Raw genomic sequence first — 18,498 nt, 5'->3', positions numbered from 1 at the left:
TCCAGCCCTCAGGACATGCAGCCTAACAACAGAGGAGGAGAGAAGAAAGCAACCACATAGCTCCCAGCTCTGCCTAAATGGGAGCTCATCCAAAAGAAAGACATTGCCTCTGTGCAGGCCTCCACCTGCCATGAACATCTGGATACAGCAGAAGCCAGCTGGTCACTCTCTCACAGTGGCAAGATCCTGCCAGGGACAAACCCTGAATTTGGCTACCACCCCTCCACACATGGAAACCCCAGTCTCGGCTACAGGCAGGATGTTACACCTTCTTAGTTCCCGTGCAAACCTTTCCCCCAAAATGGCCAAGACCCACCCTGAGGGTGACAGGAAGCTCTTCTGCTACTAGATACTCATACAAAGAGCAAATAGCAAAAACTTACAGTCGATTGGCCATGGTATGTAGCCACTACTCTTTGCCCAGTACTTTAGGTACACATACTTCAGTCTGAAAAAATCTCAAAAAAAATTCTCGATAAACCATATTTGACTAATGATAAATGACAAAGAGCAGAGCAAAACAGCTGTGTCTCTCCTGGTGATGATCAGCACACATTTTTAAACAGATTTTTCTGGTTTTAAGTAAATTCTCACTTGATGGATCTTCTTTCTTCTGAGGACACGACATCTATCAGACTAGAAACTTTTAGCACTTAATTAAAAAGGACAACTTTGACCGGCAGCATGTAGATCTCCAGTGAAGAGCGTTGGGTTTCTTTTAAGATACATGGAAGCAAGCATTAGTTTCATAATTAAATACAGCTCTTAAAAAAAAAAAAAGAACAAAAGAAAAAATGCACAAAAAAACCCCTTTCAAATCAGCACCTGAAAATGTCAGTATAACTAAGTTGTAAAATTCATGTTTTCAAGTAAAGCCTGAAAATAAAAATACAGTTTATTGTTAGCCTGAAACCTACCATCAAAATTCCAATATGCTACCTGTCTGATTATAAATTGACAATTAATGGGAGTTTTCCTGATAAAGGAAGCAGAGTGATGCATTTACCAGTGTCACAGACTAGGGCTGTCAGAGCTATTTCCTATGTTAGGTTATCTTCATCATGCACTTAATTTCCTGCAGCTAAATGTGGTTAAAGGAAAAAGCCACCAAGCAAATGGTGCAGTGGTAAAATCAAATCTGGTTGCTGCAAATAAGCATTATCAATTTGAAAAGGCCCAAACTACCTCATCTAGCTGGCATCACATGGGGGAGAGAAGAGTTCCTCCACAGGAGTCACGAAGAGAAATAAAAGGTCTTCACACAGCCTTCCTATCAAATATACATCAGTGTACTTCCCTCAGGTCGCATTTTCTACCAGCTGAAAATATGTCCCATTCCTTTCTATGCCCTAATAAATTTCACTCTAGTCCTCCTAAATGCTGTAATGAGGTATAGTTGCTTCAAGGTGGGTCACAAAACCTGGTGCTAGGCTGTAGAAAACTGGCTCAGTATAACTCTGTGCTACATAAATCAGATTAAAAACCAGATGAATAGTGATTTATTTTGCATACACCAGATACACAATATGATTAAATCAAAAACAGATTATCCAGTCTGGCTGACTTCTGCCTTTAGCAGAAAGATTTATCAAGTTACCAAAAAAAAAAAAAAAAAAAAAAAAAGAAAAAAAAATATACTAAGCAGCACACTGAATATAGAGGGGGGGGAAACAAAGCCAAAAACTTACGCTAAACTTTGAAGAGGGGTTTAAGCTCCATTTTCACATGACTGCTATGCATTTGGGAATTAAATTACCATTATGCTTTCTAAGCCACTAGATGCCCAAGGTTGCTTGAAATAGAGATTTGTAAACATTTTTGTCCCAAACTAAGCTGCTGTGCAGAGAAGGTATCAGAACAACCGCCAACCTCGCACTGGGACTAATCCTGCTCCTCGCCCAAGTACCACAGCACGAAGCCATCTACCCCAGACAGCTGTCTGACAGTGGCATAAGCCTGGGAAAGGAGGATGGTAAGTCTCTTTCAGCATTCAAACTAAAGTAAGTGACTTAGAAGGAGTGTGGCTGAGACTGGGTATCCTATGCTAAACTTATTTTTTCTGAGAAAGAGTTTTCCTTTAGAAACAAAAACACAAACTAGAGAAACCATAGGGCTGCTGAAAGTTTTGCCAGGCTACTAGCTTGAATCTGTTCCAACTGTGCACCAAATGCAAATATGGTTACCATTTATTATTCATTACCTGGGTCTCACATCAAAGTGCGTGCCTGTGAAAGATCCCTGTGTGTGATTTTGAAAGAGTAAGAAAACAACAATGATGGGTATGTGTCCATCAACTTGATGGACAGAATGATGGTCAGAATAATACACCTGCTTTATATTTCACCTATGAATTAACGTGAGTAGATTTTGCTCTCTCCTTTTTTGCATTTCCTGTCTGACAATTGAGCAATCTGGCTGCGAGCTGTTAAAATAGATACTCGGTTGTATTTTGCTGACATGTGAACCAAGTAGCTCCTCCGTGAAGTGCATGCATCGCACTGGAATTCCTCAGGCTGAAGTCTGAAAACATGAGTCGTTGTTGTCATACTCCCAAACAATACTTCACACTACTGTCCTAAAAATTCACATTCAGATTGATTTGCATGGGAAGTTTTGCATTTGTTGTCCTAGAGAAAGAACAAGAAACTATCGCTGTGGGAATGGAGGTAACAAGTGGCTGGCATCGCATGTCTGCTCATTCTGAATTTAGAATCACAAGGTGCTAAAATGAGTTGGTGAAGGAGGGCCATTCATAAGATGCTCACATGGGAGTTTGAATGAACTGAAAAACAGTCAGGAGAAACCGTGGGGAGGATTAAATCAATCAAACAAACAAACAAAAATATATCAGTTTACTGAGACAGGCTTCCAAGTAGTCTTCAGCCTTATGGTACAGCAACAAAACGTAACTGAAAGCCGCTGCTACATGGTGGCAAACCAAACTTGTTGAAGCATCCAAATATCCCCGTCCAGCAGGAATATAGCAGGAAAGAGAAAAACGTTAGAGGCATTTCAGGCTCTTCCCTGTCCACTCCCAGCCCCGGCCCCTCAATTAACACTAACGAGTCCCAGGAGATGGTCACCACCACACAAGTCTCCACTTCACTGAGTCTTGCCCAGACAGCCCTGCCTTTGCTTTGTCTGAGGAACTTCCTCTCACTTGCCATAAACACGCAAGTTCGTGATAAATGCACAGGTCAGCAAATCCGGTGCTGCTACACCGGTGACTATCTCATCTTAAGATTGCTTTTTTCCACCTTCAGAAACTCCCAGCTTCTTGTGAAACTTAACTTCTCCCAAGTAAAGTTGTCCTCTATCTCATGATCTGGAACAAAACATCTATTAAAAAAAAATAAATAAAAAGGCAAAATCAAAAGCATCTGAAAGGTCCACAAACCAAAAGAAAGAACTAAAAGGTCTGCAACATTTTAAAATCATGGTTTGTAAGGAAACCATATGGTTTGGGTCTCAATTTTTGCTTGCTTCAGTTTAATACTGTCACAGTCCCAAAAGTGGAATGCAAAAAATACACAAACAAATGAACAAGCCCATTGATGCAGATGAAGTTAAATGTGCTTTTGCAACTCGCAGACAGGTATCCAGCCATACATTCTCTAGGTGCAAACTTCCGTCTCCATATGTAAAATTACACGACCATGCGTCTGTGAGGACAAGAACATACATGTATATTTTTGAGGTTGAAAAAGAGACTGCAGCTAAAGAAAATGCAGCTTTCGACGGTTAAAAAAAATAAACTGCTCAAGAAAATACAGTAGAGAGCTTTTATAAGCCACCTGTCTATTCCTGGAAGCTCCTTTTGGTGTGGTAGACCTCATATGTGCCATACGCCCAACCAACAAACCCAACCATTTCTGTTCCCCTTCCCCCTGAAAAACACAACATTTAGTGCAAACTGAAGTGTTAAAGACCAACACACTTCTTGGATTAATCTGACGACACTTGAAATAACTACAGTGCATTACTTTTCAACGAGTAAGAAACTGCCTCCAGAAAATTTCAGGTTGTGTTTAGTCAAATACAACAGGTGATGAAGAGGTCATGTGAAATGTGTAAGATACTCAGAAACATGGCACTTTGGTGAGTGCCTATACTCTCTGTTGTGATATAGGGTGATTTAGGACCTGATAATGAGTGGGCAAAGAATAAACAAATAGGATTTTAGTTTGGAAATAGTCACTAACAGTGCAGCCATAGCCGCGGGCAGAAGTCCAGTCCTATACTCCATTTTGGGTTTGAAATTTTTGCCCGTGAGAGATTCTGTATTACACAGCACTCAGGAGTGATGGAAAAATGGTGCAGAAGGAACATCACTGAGACAGCAAGGGCTGGAGAAACACAGAGCATCACCTGCTCATACAATAACTGCCTAGTAGAGTGCTTCTTTTAAATCTATTTGCTACGTTAACTCTAAGAGACGGAAACTTCTTGCATTTGAGTGAGACAGCACAATGTATAAACACTGAAACAGAGAAAGGCCTTGGAGATAAAAGCTACAAAAAAATTTCAAAAAGACCATCTCTTGACTCTCTGCATCATGATTTACCTCCAGGATTTTTTGAGGCAGATTGGTATATTCAGGTAACTCATTTTAGTCTAGAAAAGGTATAATTCTCATCACTACCTCAGGGTTTGTTGCAAAGCCTTTTCTGAAATCTCTGCTTGGTCTCTAAGTATTTTCTACATCCCATGATTTGGTGTGAGGCCCTGGGCTGCAACCAATGGACCGTGGGCAAATCCCCAGCAGCCCTGGGTTTACCTGTGCAGTTTTTGCCTTGGCTGCAGGGTCAGGCTCTACCCTCCCATCCTGTCTTGTGCTCCTGTGAACATGTGTGCCAAGTCCCATGCAGGTATGTTTATAGTTTTTGAGGGGGATGTGTGAGCCCAGATCTGAACCAAAGAGCCCACAGCCTGGGGACTGGGCTGAGCATCCAAGCTCACAGTCCTTGTAAGCAACTAAAGAAAGCACGAAACAAATAAAGACTCTATTTCTGTTAAGGCACACATTATTATACTTATACTCTCATTATATACTCTTACTATTGCCCTGCTCCAGGACCCGAAAAGCCTAAAACAGAGTGAACTTCGACTATGACAAATTAAAAACATCATCAATTTTAGAAACAATACCAAAAAGCAGTTTCCCTTTTAAACTGGTGCCCACCATAATACCCTGGGAAAGGAGACAGCACCTGGGCCGATGGTCTGCCTGAGCCTGCTCCCTTCTGCCCCCAAAGAGATGGGAATGCACGAGAGGGAGGGAAAGGCATCAGTGATTTTCCAAGGCATGCTGGCTTTTGATGAAAACTGTACTGTATATTCAGGAAGAGACAGAGGAGGTAATCAAATCTGGTTATCTCAAAATCATTATGACCGGGTAGATTTTGGAGCCCAAGTTGTTTGCTGGAATCCACCCCTTCAGCCCTCGTGTTTGAAATAGAACAGATGTGTAACATAACAGGAAAAAAATCCAGCTCTGTTGTGACAAATTCTTAACCAATTTTTTGGAAAGATTTAAAATAACAGTTTCTGTTGCGTAGGCTGTGATCCTGTTGACGTCCGTGCTCAGTTGCCCAGCACTTTCACATACATAAAATGAGAGGTATTTTTGGTGGAAGGAAGCACAGCCAGTGTATCTGATTGGTAAAATAACTTAAAATCACATTTCAACAGTAACTTCCAACTGCCCTAGAGCACAAGTTAATGAGATCACATGGAAACATATTGCGAACCAGGAAACATATTTTATACAAGACCAAAACAGTGGAAAAAAAACGTTAAATACACAACATAGTGGGGCTTCGTTTTGTACACTTCACCTTTCTTGTTTGTGTTAGCGCACAGGCACACCGGGTACCTCCTGACGGCCTACGGCCGCTCACTGGAACGGAAAGATAAAAGCCTGTTTGGGAAAACTGTCCTACTCCTGCCCTTGAAGTCATCGGCAAAAAGCTGCTCCCAATGCAGCAGCCAACGGCCGGCCTCTCTGATGAACGTGGGCTACTTGGCATGGCAGTGGGAGAAAATAAAAGGCTTTTTTTAAGTAGATGAGAAGGCTCTGAAGAATTTGCCTGGTGTTAAAAGTCTCCATCTCTGCTCTGAAAAGCAGTGAGTGCCTAACTCTGGGTGGCTCAACCAGACCCAAAGGAGTTGCTGCATTTCCAGCACTGAAGTGAGACAGGATCTTGAAAGGACCTTGGGAAATGCAGAAAGGAGGAAGAAGGAGAACGAAGAGGAAGAGGAATGTACTGTAACACAAAAGGCCACAGACTGTTCCACCTCAGTTTTGGGAGATGGCACATGGCAGAGAGGTGCTGGCTTGTGAAAAGTGAGACTGACAAGTTTGAGAGCTAGGGAATGCATTGCTAATTAAAACATTTCAGCTATGTGCTTACTGCTTTCATTTTGAGAAAGGCAGCTTCGCTGTCAAAAGCAAGAAGCCAGGTGTGCTTGGGGAGGAAGAGGAAAGGTGACCATCACCACCAGGGACTGGGAACAGCCTGCAAACCTTTGGAAAGCCTAAATATTTTCCAGCACCACATGCTTCTGCATATACAGCCTTCAGAAGACTCCAAAATAAAGCCTGTAATTGAGACGGAAAGAGAATGCAAGAGATGTAACTCAAATTCTGGCTATTCTGTGCTGCTTCCTTCCCAGAGTCTTCTTGTGATAAATAAATGTGACTAGTGTATTGACTCTTACGAGCTGAACAAATTAGGTTTATTTCTTTAAATATAAAAATAGCAGTGAAGAGGGGAAAAAAGAGAATCACTGTCCAACATAGACAGGAAAAAATTGATAGATAGCCTTCAGATCAACTGCAATAATTTCAGATGAACTGAAATAATTCACAAAAGAACCACATTCTTACTCTATTTGTATTCACTGTGTATAAAGCATACATGTAAAAGGGTCTATAACAGCCACCATAATGAGAACATCTCCTTGTCCTGCAATATAAACATACTGAGACATGGTGAACTTTATTAACTAAAGCCAGAGGTTTGACGGCACCAAATTGTCCTGCTGCCTGACAAGCTTCCAAATACCCCCTTTCAGGACTGACTAGCCTGGGGCTCATCCCCTGAGAAGCTGATAACCAGTTACAAGCTATGCATGGCCAACTTCTTTTACCCTTCAGGGCTTTACTTGTGGTCACACCAAACCAACAACAGAGGCAGCATCACAAGATAACGGTTAAGCGGAGTGAGTGGATGGGCAGATTTGGCAGGAAGCAGAGACAGGAAGGGGAAGGAGGAAAAAAAGGCATGCAATGAAGATATTACCAGGTTTGTCCTCTAAGTCAGGGTTCCTTACCTCATGTAGGATGTTGGAGACAGAGACTTTGGTTTGGCCCACTGGTAGGGATGCTGTGGCACAGACAGGTACTGCTCACAGAAGTTTCCTTTCCTGATGTGCTGAAAGCTGGAGAAGTCTTCTGGTGACAAATCGGCAGTTGGCGATACGGTCCCATGATCCTCGCCAGCTGGTTCAGTTTTGAGAGTCATGGATGGGGTGTGATCAATGGCGGTCTTCCTCGACTTGATGGGAATCCCATCGTTCATATCTATGGTGCTGTCAGTGGTGAGGGCATTGATGGCAGCGACGATGGCAGAGCTGGTGTACTGGTTGGTGTTCCCCAGCCACGTCTCGTCTGTGACACTCACCCGGGGTGAATTTTGTGGAGAAGGTGTGGGGGAGTGGTGTGGGGAGTAGGAGGTCTGCCGGCCGTTGAGGCTGTACTTCCTCTTGTTGCAGGGAGACGGAGGCCTGGAGTTGCGAGCCCCCAGCCAGTTCTCCTCTGTGATGCTTGTTCTGGGAGAGGTTGATGGAGAGTGCCTTGGAGAACTGAGCAAAGTACAGGCCACCATGCTGCGCTGGTAGCCCTCCTCTGTGTCGGTGGTCTTCGGAGAGACACACGGGGACTGCCACGGAGAGGTCTGAGGTGAAGTGTATGGATATGAGTAGTTGGACTCATAGGAAGACGCTTCAGAGTTGCAGCTTCTGGAAGACAAGCTACTCGCTGGACTCAGGCAGGATGGGTCTCTGTATGCTTCAATGTTCGGTAAGTTCAAAGTGGCAGTGGAAGGTGAGCGCTTGGGGTTTGGGATGGCCTCCTCAACCTCATCATGGAAAAACTGGTTGTTGTTATGATGCAGTCCCATGTATGAGGTGATTTCAATTCTAGGGCTCTCCAGCGCTGGAGCTCCATTAGGTCTCATGTTTGGTGGCAAGTAGTACTCAGAGGCCCCGCTGTCAATGTGTCCTCCATATCCAGAAGGATGGTTTGTCGATGGGACAACTGAAATGACGGGATTTGATGTCTGCAGGCCATGACATGGAGTTGACAATGAGGAATGTGCCACATTTAGAGGCAAGCCAGTATTTACATTTGAAGATGCATAATTATAGTGTTCTGGAAGAAAACAAACAAACAACAAAGAATGACATGAGGTGCTGCACAAATATACTCACTTAGCAACATACCTAGCTGAAATGGAGGGACATGGCACAACACACAAAAGCACAGTTCTCCTTAACAACCCAGCCCACAGGCATGCCACGCTGTGGGAGAGGCTGCAGACTAGCATCACTGAAAATGTCACTAACTGAACAGCACAGGACAAGATATTTCAGGAGGCAGATGTACACAGAGTTTGTCTTGAGGACATGCTTCTTACGTGAACCTTCAAAGCAAAAAAACTTTACATAATGTCGCTTCAGCATTGAAAAACTGCAGCACTGCTCAAGAGATCTGTTTTTATGTAAGCGAGCCTAACTCCCTCCCTGAAAAGTTGGAATACAGAAAAAACACAGGACAAAAACCCAAAAGTGGAGGCAGACTAAAGCAAAGAACACGATCAACTGCGTTCTGTTAAAAAAAATCATACACAACCAAAATTTCCATTACAGCAAGTTTCCGACTGGTTCCAGTTAACTAGGATTTTGGAACAAGATGGATGTATTGACCTGCTGTGGTTTCTGGGACCACTTATCCTCCAGCCCAACTGGCAGAGGCCAGGTAAAGGAAAAATATGGATGTCTCACTACTCAACGACAGCTGAAATTCCATTGAAATTGCTGGTTATTGCGCACGCCACATCAAGTGCTGCCAGCAGCACTTTCTCTGGGCCAGCACTCTAACCATTTAACAGCTCTGGGTGTGTAAAAGCAACAGCAGAGCTGCACAGCCACTGTGGAAAACCCGGACAGTGACAGATCACACCACTGTCTTGTGCCAATGGGGTCCCTGACTCAGCACAGTGAAAAAACCTGCCTTTTGCGTGCCTCCATCCCTGTTGCGCTACAGGGACCAGCCTCTCAAAGCTGGTCTACAAGAGATCATCCCTGCCTAGCCTCACTGTCTGCCTGCTGAAGGGACTCCTTCAGTTCTGCTTCCCTCACCTCAGGGATGCATATGTGACTCTCTCTGCTACCCAGAGATGCTGGCGGGCTGCACATGGGGAGATGGGCAGCCCTCAGCCAAGGATAACATGACTCGGTGCTCTGAGCGGTGGTGGGATGAGGAATCAACCTCCCCATTCTTTCTTATACACAGAGGCTCTGTGTCATCAGCACATGTGAGCCAGGGGCCTAATACCAGTACCTTTTGCTTTACTGGGAAAAGACAGAAAAGTCTTTCCGTCAGGGACAATGATTGCTGACTTGGGTAATGCTGTTGTGCAGGCTCTTCTAAGCAGTCTGGAAATGCAACCAGCTCCAGCCCCAAGAAGTACATCAGTCTTCCCTGAGGTTTATTATGGCAGCAGCAACACTTTCCTGCAGGACAGAGGGAAATTCTATGTCCTCCGCTGGCCACAGCCAGTCTACATAGGGAACCTGTCCCTTTTCCTCCCAGGAGGCAATTTCCCTTAGAAGTCATCCTTGCCTACCTTCCCTAGGGAGATAAGGAAAAGCTGTGTTAATTACTGCAGCTGCTATTCCTGAGGCAACCTGCTCCCGGGAGTGCTGCAAATGCAAAGGAGCCTCCAAGCTGGTAACCAGCATAGCCAGCTATTCTCTTTCTCTTGTTTATCAGCTCAGCCCTCTCTGGTGTCATCCTCCTGCGATCCCGCACTCACCTTTCTTGCTGGCAACAACTCCAAGGCAAACGGTACTTAGGAAAAATTAATGTGCTGTGGCAGCTTCACAGCAACTCCACGATGTTCCAGCTGATGTATGTCATGGCAGGTAACAGTCAGGAACAATGAGCAACAACACCTTTTGAACTCACTCTCTAGTCTGCCTTCAGAGATCGGCCATTTGCTAAGGAAGGGTCATTAAATTACACTGCAGTGTGCCACAAATAAAACCGGATTATTCAAAACATGCCGCAGCTTCGTGCTCTATTCGAACAACCACACAGGCAGGAAATATAGAGAAAGAAGTAACACTTGACAAGACAATCCAACTGCAGCGATGCAGCGAGGTGCAGATCTGTCTGGGGGATCAGAATCTCCTCCTTCCAAAATCAGTCCCCTTTTGTTGCTGCCCTGCCACACCGCTCTGTCACCACATCTGCCATAACTTCCCTCTCATTCTTCATGGAAAAAAACCTCTGAAGTGGTACAATAGTGGTAAGATCTTCCCTGTCTCAGAAATTAGCTCAGAGAAAGCATCGAGAGTAGTGCCTTCAAGGCAGCTTCAACCTCTTCACTGCCTCCTCCACCTCCAAAGGAAGGTGATGTCTGTGGCACCACACTGCTGCCAGGACACTGGTTAGGCTCTTCTTCCATATACCCTTCCACAGTCTCCTGGTTGGGCATGTAGATGGATAGCACTGGTGGCATGGCACCTCTTCCAGCTGGTTCCCACTACGCAGTCGGACAGCCCAGGAGGGCTCAGGAGGCTGCCCCAGCTCTGCACCCACTAGGTGGGCTTTGCCTCTGCTGACTGCAGAATCTGTGCCTTTGGATCTTGTATTAAAAATATATAGGTAAACAAACAAAATAACAGGAATGACTACTACCTGCAAGAAAATCATTGTGGAACCCACAGTTCACTTAAAATCTAATGCATGACTAGTGTGAAGTTCAAAAACTGCAGTCTGGTGGAGATCTGTGGCCCAGGCTGAACAGGCAATATAAAAGTTCAAATGAGCCTCTGTAATCCAGTTTAAAAAAAATTAATTAAAAGACAGGCTCAAGTGCTACAAGCAACAAGTTCCCTAATTCACATGGCAAAGAAATAGCCACTTTTAGAACTATTATGCATGTTTTGTTAAAGCCAGCTTTTAAAGGGCCAGAAAAAATAATGTCATACAACTCACACAATAATATTCAAAATTGAAAGATGCAAGATCCAAAGCTTTCCAAACATATTTATGTATCTTAAAATTACAGGCAGCGTGTAAAAAGTATGTCCACCAAATATAAAACCCCCAAACCCAGAACTAGGAGCAGGACTGAGCCCTTTGTGAGCTAAAACCTACCAGCTACAACTTCTGAAAAAAGACATTCTTCTCCAAAATTTCTGTATTTACAAAATTCATTAAATGCATATTCCTATTCAGCATTTATAACACGCTGACATTTTCCTCACTGGGGTGAATTAGACAGGTAGAAATAAAATGCTGCACCACATAATATAACTGTGTAGAGTATTTTTACAGTCCTGGTAGAGACAAAAGGCTTAACATGGTGTCACTGTTACAACCGTGATCCATAGAGGCTGCCGGGACCAGTGCACTAACTACCAATACACTTCTAATAGTGTATTTTAATATCCCATTACAGAATAGACCAGTGGAGGTTTGCAACAGTTCTGCTCCAACAAATCCACACTTACGCTAGGTGTAACTAGGACAAGAAATTGGACCTCTGGATTTGTGAGCATACCCCCACATATTACGTTTCACTTTGTAGCAGTATAAAATTTTTTTTTCTCTAGCCAATTTCACAGCACAAAGGTTTTATTCCTTTCTGTCATTAACGGGCTGATCCCGCAAGGCACTGGACACCACTGGTTTTTATTTACATACCTTAAATAGGAATGCAGAACACCTGCAGCTCAAAGGGGCTTCAGAGAAGATGAGGGCTGTTTTACATTTCTAAAGATGAAGCCCCATCTAAGTCTATGTTTAAACTCATGCTTTCAAAATTGCCTAATGGAGCTAGGTACTTTTCTCACTAGGACTTTGAAACTCAATTTGCCCCTCCACTTTAGACACTGAGGTGTCTAATTACGAGGACACTCATCTGATAAGCTTGGTGTGAAACTCTTAAAACTGCCTTTTTCTAAAAACTAGAAGCTCATAACAACGATTTGGACACTGATAACGCAGCAGAGAGCTGGGCAATTGGGGAGCGCTGGGAAGGCACAAACGTCTTTACCCACATCCTGGCAAATTGCAATAAGCAGGCAAGGATTTTGGAACCTGCTTCAATTTATAGGCAAAAAATAAAGCACAGACACAGCTCTCCTTTGAGGCAGGGCTAAGTCACCTACTTCGAAGAGAGCATTTTACAGTGACCCGCTACCGCCAACACCACTGCAAGTCAGCCCCGTACCAGGAAGAGGCAACTTTTCCTCTCTGCCAATTCCAGGCTTGTTCACCTCATTTCCACCTCAAGTATTGTTAGAAGTCATAAAAACAGACAGCAAGACCGAGACACCAGAGTTGGGAACAGTTGAGACCCGTGACACATTCGCGCCCGTTATTTTTATTTGCAGATGACCTTCAAGCTAAACCCTGAGCCTAACTCCGGCTCAAGGGGTATGGGGAAGGGGGCTGAAGTGCGTTTTTAACCGGCCCATCTCTGTAACGGGCAAGACCCAGAACCTCACGTCCTCAGCCTGGCCGGTCCCGGGCTGCCTGCAGGCGGGGGCCAACGCGGGAGTCTGCAGAGCTCAAACAACACCAAAGAAGTTATGAAAACTCGGCTACTCGGGTCGTCTTCCCTTGCAGGCTCGTCCGGCTGCAGCAAGGACCCCGCGAGAAGAGCGCCGACCGCCCGGGCAGGACCCGCTCCCGGCCGCCGCGGCCCCGCTCGCCGCTTCCCGGCGCAGCGGAGGCGACACGCGCTGCCCGGGGCCGGGCCGACCTGTCCGGGCGGGACTGCCGGCTTCCCCGCCCCGCTCCCCGCGGTCGGGGGTAGCCTTTCCCCTCCCGAAGCGGTCAGCGCAGGGAGGGCTCCCCGCAGCATCCCGCCGCCAGCACCCCCGGAGGTACCCCGGCCTCCCCGCCGCGACCCACCTCCTCCCTCATCACTGTGCTTGAACTCGAAGAGGAAATCGAAGTCGAACTCCTGTTCGGTCTCCACGCCCGTCATGGCTCCCGTCGCGACCCCCGCCACGCTCCGGCACCCAGGCAGCGGCGACGGCGCAGCCCCGACCCGCCCCGTCGGGCTCGCCCCGTCGCGCTCGGACACCTGCTGCCGGCGGGCCGGGCTGTGCGGAGCCCCGGCACGGCGTGGGACGGCGGCCGCTGCTGAGCTCGGTAACGTGACCCCGGCCCCGACGGGCGGCCTGTCTCGCTGCCGCCGCCTCCGATCCGCCCTCCCGCCCGCTGTTGATGTTTCCGGGTCGATGCAAACAGCCGCGATGCCCGGCCCCCCTCCTACCCCCTCCCCCGGGGCTCTGCCCCTGCAGCACAGCTTGTGCACCGCGGGCAGCCCCCCCCGGCTCGAGGGACCCGGCACCGGGGGGGGGGCAGGACTCCAGACCGCCGGCGGCTCGCCGGCTCCCCAGGGCCAGGATGGGGAGCCCGGGGTAGGCGGGCAACGGGACTTCACCTGCTCCCGACCGGCGGTAACAGCGCGGAGCAGGAGCGGCTCCTTCCGCGCTCGGCGAGGGGGCAGTGGGGAGGGTTGCTCAGCCCACTCAAGGGAACACCGGCGTGTCCCCTCTTCACCGAGGACTGCTAAGGTTTCTTCCGTGGGTGCCCACCACGCCGCATCTGCGAGCCAGGAGGCTCCGCTTTCATTTATTCATTATTTATTTCACTTAGTCGCAGCACCCACTAGTGCCAGCTGCTATAAAAAGCGCAGTAAAGCGGGACTCGGAACGCTGCCGGCAGCCTCTGTGCGCCAGGGAGGGAGGGAAAGGTCCCCGGGCAGCCGCCGCGCACCGGGGGAGCGCCTGCAAAGGTGACGATGCGGGGCAGGCACGGCGCTGCCCCGACCTGCCGCCCTTCCCGCTCGTACGGGAGAGATATCAACTAGGGGAAAAGTAAACTAAGACTTTTTTTCTGTTTCTAAGTTCAATTCTGTCAGGTTACACCAGCCCGTCTGAAGGTCCCCGCCAGGCAAAGAAGGGCCCGCCCGATAAGCTCGGCTCGGCTCGGCTCCGCTCCTCAGTTCCCGGAGCTTCGGGCCGGGTTTCAAAAGGAACAGTTATTTAAAGCAGTTATGGAAATAGTATTCCCTTTTAAACTCAGGGAATACCATTTTCCAGGCTTACGGCTGAAATCTCCGTTACAAAGTGCCAGGAAAACACAATTTTTTTCCATCTGAGCCCATTATGCTTTTTCCCCTCCTCGCCGGGATAGCCGCGCTGCAGGCTGGGTTCTCGCAGGAGCCCAGCTGAGCTTTGCCCCGGAGGGGACGGGTCTGCTCGGGGGCGGCGGTGAGGCAGCCTCTGTGGGGCTGCCCTCGGTGCTCGCAATCGCTCGCAGCCCCCGGCTGAGTCACCCGAGTGTGCTAAAGGCCTTGGCTGCAGCGGAACCCCTCCGCCTGTATCTGCCAGCTTGCCAGGACCGTGCTCGCCTCGGGATGCCGGAGCAGGCCGGGGGTGGCCCGCCCTAGCCGGAGACAGGGGCCTCTCCTCTCATCCCCTGCCCAGGGACTAAAGGTAGGAGAGCCGCCTCATCCTGGCCCCCAGGCTCTCGGTTTCCCTGGTGTCACTCCCTGCCGCCTGTCCGCGCCGGATGTCCATCTCTTGGGGCACCCCGGCAGGGACGCGAGGAGAAGCTCCCAAGCTGCTCTTGATCCTTTGCCTCTCCCACAAGTGGCACCTTTAAGGTGGGTGAATTGTCCCAGACTATTTACAGACGGCTTGATTTGTCGGTGCCATAAATATGAGTCCTGTCAATGAAATATTTCAATTGGCACCCTTCCCTTGGAGAAAGAGGAGAGATGTGCTATGGAAAAGCTAGAACCGAAGTGATACCACATGTGGGGACAGAATTACAGCGGTGCTCCAGTTAATAGTCCAGTTTAAACCACTGCCATTAAACTGGGGAGAGCGAAATGAGCGATGGGGAGGCGATGCAGCCCAGCGAGGCCATTCCCGTGCTGCCAATGGCACTTGAGTGACCCATGGACCAACCCACCAGCTCAGCTGCTGCCCACTTAGCCTCTCCCTGGAGTGAACGGGAGCTGTTCCAACTCCACAATGCAAGTTCGACAAGGGACGCAGCAGGCAGGCTGCTCCAGATGCAGCCCCCCAGCCTGAAGGAGAATTTAACTTGTACGCAGCATTAAACCTGGTATAACCACTGGCATTCTTAGAGTCAAAGGACTCCATACCTTGCTACCACTCAAAAAAAAAAAAAAAAAAAAAAAAAAGGCAGGGTCCTCCCACTAGGACTCTTTGCAAGTTTCTTCCCAGACTTAGCAAGAAATAAAGTATTTTCTTGGATTGTCATAGTTTGGCAATCAAGTGGCACCTTAATTTGCAGGCAGCAATCCTGACACGCAGGGCTCCCCTACGTGTTTCCTGGATTGGGTCACGCTTTCTGGCTGGACTCATTTTCTTAGTCCCTTACAAACTACATCAACAGGGAAGAGAACTATCGACAAGGGTTGATGCATTTCAACACAGGCATCAGAAATGCCACAGAAATGAAGGAAGGGGGATTTTTTTTTCCTTTTCAAGAGGCTGCAGAACGCTTTTTGTGTCAGCTGCCTCTGGGTGTAATTTTTACAAGTGGGTGTATGCAGTGCCCTTGGAGCCCAGAGCACTGGAAGAGCCGTGTGTGCAGCAGGCGGATGTCCGAGCGTGCGAGAGGCACGCCAGCCGCTGCTACTAAATACAGCGTAATTAACTTCCATCCCAAAAGGTGCTCCATACTTCACAAGCGGAGCCACAGTCACAGCCGCGCTTGTAGCTTTCGCACTGGCAGGATCCTCACAACTGAAACGAACCCTTGGGGTGAAAACTGCTGTGTTAATAAATAAATAAATAAATAAATAAATACACAAATAAATAAAATTAGTCCTGAGCGCCCTTCCAGCTTTCCGGACAAGCCTGGGGAATGGAGTCACGTTGTCACACGTTGCGGAATAAACACAGCGGACATGGACGGCCCCCCCGCTCCACATCCTCACAACTTTCTCTGCCCGGGACGCGCGGGCTCGCTGCACCAGCAGCAGAAGCGGCGGCACCACTGGATAGGGAAGAAACTTTGGAGCAGCCAGGAGAGAGGGGCAGGGGGGGAGCACGGCAGAGGGCAGCCACCGGGCCTGCAACGGGGAGTCAGGAGCTGCCCCGCACCTGCCGCGGCGCGGAGGTGATGCCCGGCGGGGATGCCTGCGGGGTCCCGCTGCCGGGGGAGGCGGCGCGGCGAGGCCGAAAGGTGCCGTAGGGAAAGCGAGGTGCGAAACTTTAGCCGGTGGGCAAGAGCGGTGCTGGGTAACGATGCTCCAGGGGGAGAACAATGTCCCGACTGGCAGAGGAGAGGCTGAAGCCGGTCCCGGCTCCAGCCAGACGCTGCCCCTGGCAGGGCCAAGTTCAGCTCCGAGGGGTAGAGCCCTTCCTGAGCCCCGCGCCCACCATTTTTCCCCTCTAGAAACTTTGCCGCTGTCTTTTCAGGGCACTCGTCTTTGCAGGGGCAGCGAAAGAAGACGCGATAGAGAGCTGGGATAGCGAGGCAAGCGCTGCCCCGGAGCCAGGCCGGCGGCGGCAGGGCTCTCGCCCCCCGGCGGGGGCGTGGGGCATGCGGGGCAGCTGAGCCCCGCAGCCGGACACGGCGTTCCCGCCTGTCTCGATGTGCGGGAGCGCCGCTATGGCGCCTGGCACTGCCCGGGACCCGCAATTTGAGGAGACTCCTTCCTTTCTCCAGGAGCATGGGATGGCTGCAATGACCTCCTCTAAAACGAAGCCTGGGGCTGGGGAGGGAATCCCCAAGCCGCCCCGCAGCGTATCCCCCTGGCCGGACCCCAGGCGCTCTCGCAGCCCCGCCGGGCCGTCAGCGGGAGCGGGCCCGAGCCCAGGGCCGCCGGGAGGCGGCCGGGAGCAGCGGCGGCGCCTTGCGAGAGGCGAAGGAGACACCTATTGGCAAGGGGCCGCCGCGGGGAAACACCGGGGGACACCGCCGCCCGCCCTCCGCCCCCCGCAGCACCGCCCGTTACCTTCCTCCGCCGCCTTCATGGTGCTGCCGAGCGGGCGGGCGCCGTCCTGCGGGGCCGCCGCCGGCCTCTGTCTCCCGCTGGATGGGTCCCGCGACGGCGGCGCGGCGGCGGCCGGCGGGGCAGCACTTGGCATCCACCCGGCGGGGCGGCGGAGCCCGGCACAGCGCCCTGGGCCTGTCGCCTGTCCCGCCTTGTCCCGCGCCCCCCGCCCGCCTTCACGACCCGGCGACCGGGGTCGCGCCGCCCCCGGCGTGGTGGCCGCGCCCGCGGAGGCACAGGAGCTCGCCGCCGCCGCCCCCCCGGGGCCGGGGCATGGAGGGGAGGGCGGGTGTGCGTGGGGACTTCGGAGGCACTGCCCGCGCTGCGCGGCGGGACGGGGCGGCGGACGCTGCCTCCCGCCGGGAGCAGCGGGCGGGGGACGGGGACAGTGAGTGTGCGGAGCGTGGAAGTCTCGCTCTGACGCAGGGCTGCGCGCCCGGCGCCGCCTTTTTAAAGCTGGAAAACACCCCCCCACCTCCCTTCCCCTCCCGGCCCCTCTCCCCGCCCCGGCCCCGTGATGTCAGCCGGGCTCCGGCCCCGCCGCCGGCGGGCGGCCAGCGGGAGGCGGGCACCGGCGGGCATCGACGGGCCCCGGCCGCCTGCCCGCCCCTCCGCGGGGCGCAGCGGCCGCCCAGCCCCCGGCCCGCCCAGCCCTGGCCCCGCCGCCGGCGCCCGCGGGGTCCCCTCAGCCTGCGGGAGCCGGGTGCCCTCCTGCGGGGGAACGGGCGGCGCGCCGGGGTCGCGAAGTGAAGGTGGGGAGAGAAGGGAGACGAGAGACCGAAGGAGGCAGGCAGGGAGAGGGAAAAAAAAAAAAAAAAGCGAGGCAGCCTCGCATGCTGAAATCATTATGTAAAAAATCGCAGGCTTCCCCCGCTGTGGAAATTTGGAAAAGAGCATCAATTGGCAGGCGAGAGAAAGGAAAATCCCATTCTGCTAAATTACTAACAGACCCGGCGGACTCGGTTTCAGTCGGTTCAGATTTATTATTATTTTATTTGTTATTATTCTGTAAATATCTCAGCAACACAGTTGTGTCTCATCACTTCGTAGCGGGGGGAAGGAGAGATTTCCAGCCCACAGCGACTCCTCCTCCCACCTCCCATCTTCGGGATGCCCCGTCTGGGCCCCCGATGCGGCCGTGACACCCCGG

The 18,498-nt window shown here is 50.3% G+C and overlaps 1 protein-coding gene across 6 annotated transcripts in view; it reads right to left on the bottom strand.

The window, feature by feature from the left end:
* The window catches only part of NFATC1 (nuclear factor of activated T cells 1), a 111,195-nt gene extending 93,420 nt beyond the window's left edge, over nucleotides 1-17,775 (bottom strand). For 3 of the 6 annotated variants that reach the window (XM_064666259.1, XM_064666249.1, XM_064666266.1), the window contains exons 1-2: nucleotides 17,310-17,775; nucleotides 7,336-8,434 (exon numbers count right to left, since the gene is read on the bottom strand). In XM_064666259.1, coding sequence (XP_064522329.1) covers nucleotides 7,336-8,434; nucleotides 17,310-17,442 — 1,232 coding nt within the window. In that variant the 5' untranslated portion in view covers nucleotides 17,443-17,775. Of the gene's footprint in view, nucleotides 1-7,335; nucleotides 8,435-13,213; nucleotides 13,455-17,309 lie in introns of those variants that run through there. The other 3 variants (XM_064666223.1, XM_064666238.1, XM_064666231.1) reach the window with 2 other exon arrangements.
* Nucleotides 17,776-18,498: the final 723 nt, after the last annotated feature.

The sequence above is a fragment of the Pseudopipra pipra genome, chromosome 1 (genome assembly GCF_036250125.1).
Source record: "Pseudopipra pipra isolate bDixPip1 chromosome 1, bDixPip1.hap1, whole genome shotgun sequence".
In the NCBI taxonomy this organism is placed as follows: domain Eukaryota; kingdom Metazoa; phylum Chordata; class Aves; order Passeriformes; family Pipridae; genus Pseudopipra; species Pseudopipra pipra.
This window is presented reverse-complemented; position numbering and strand designations above follow the sequence as displayed.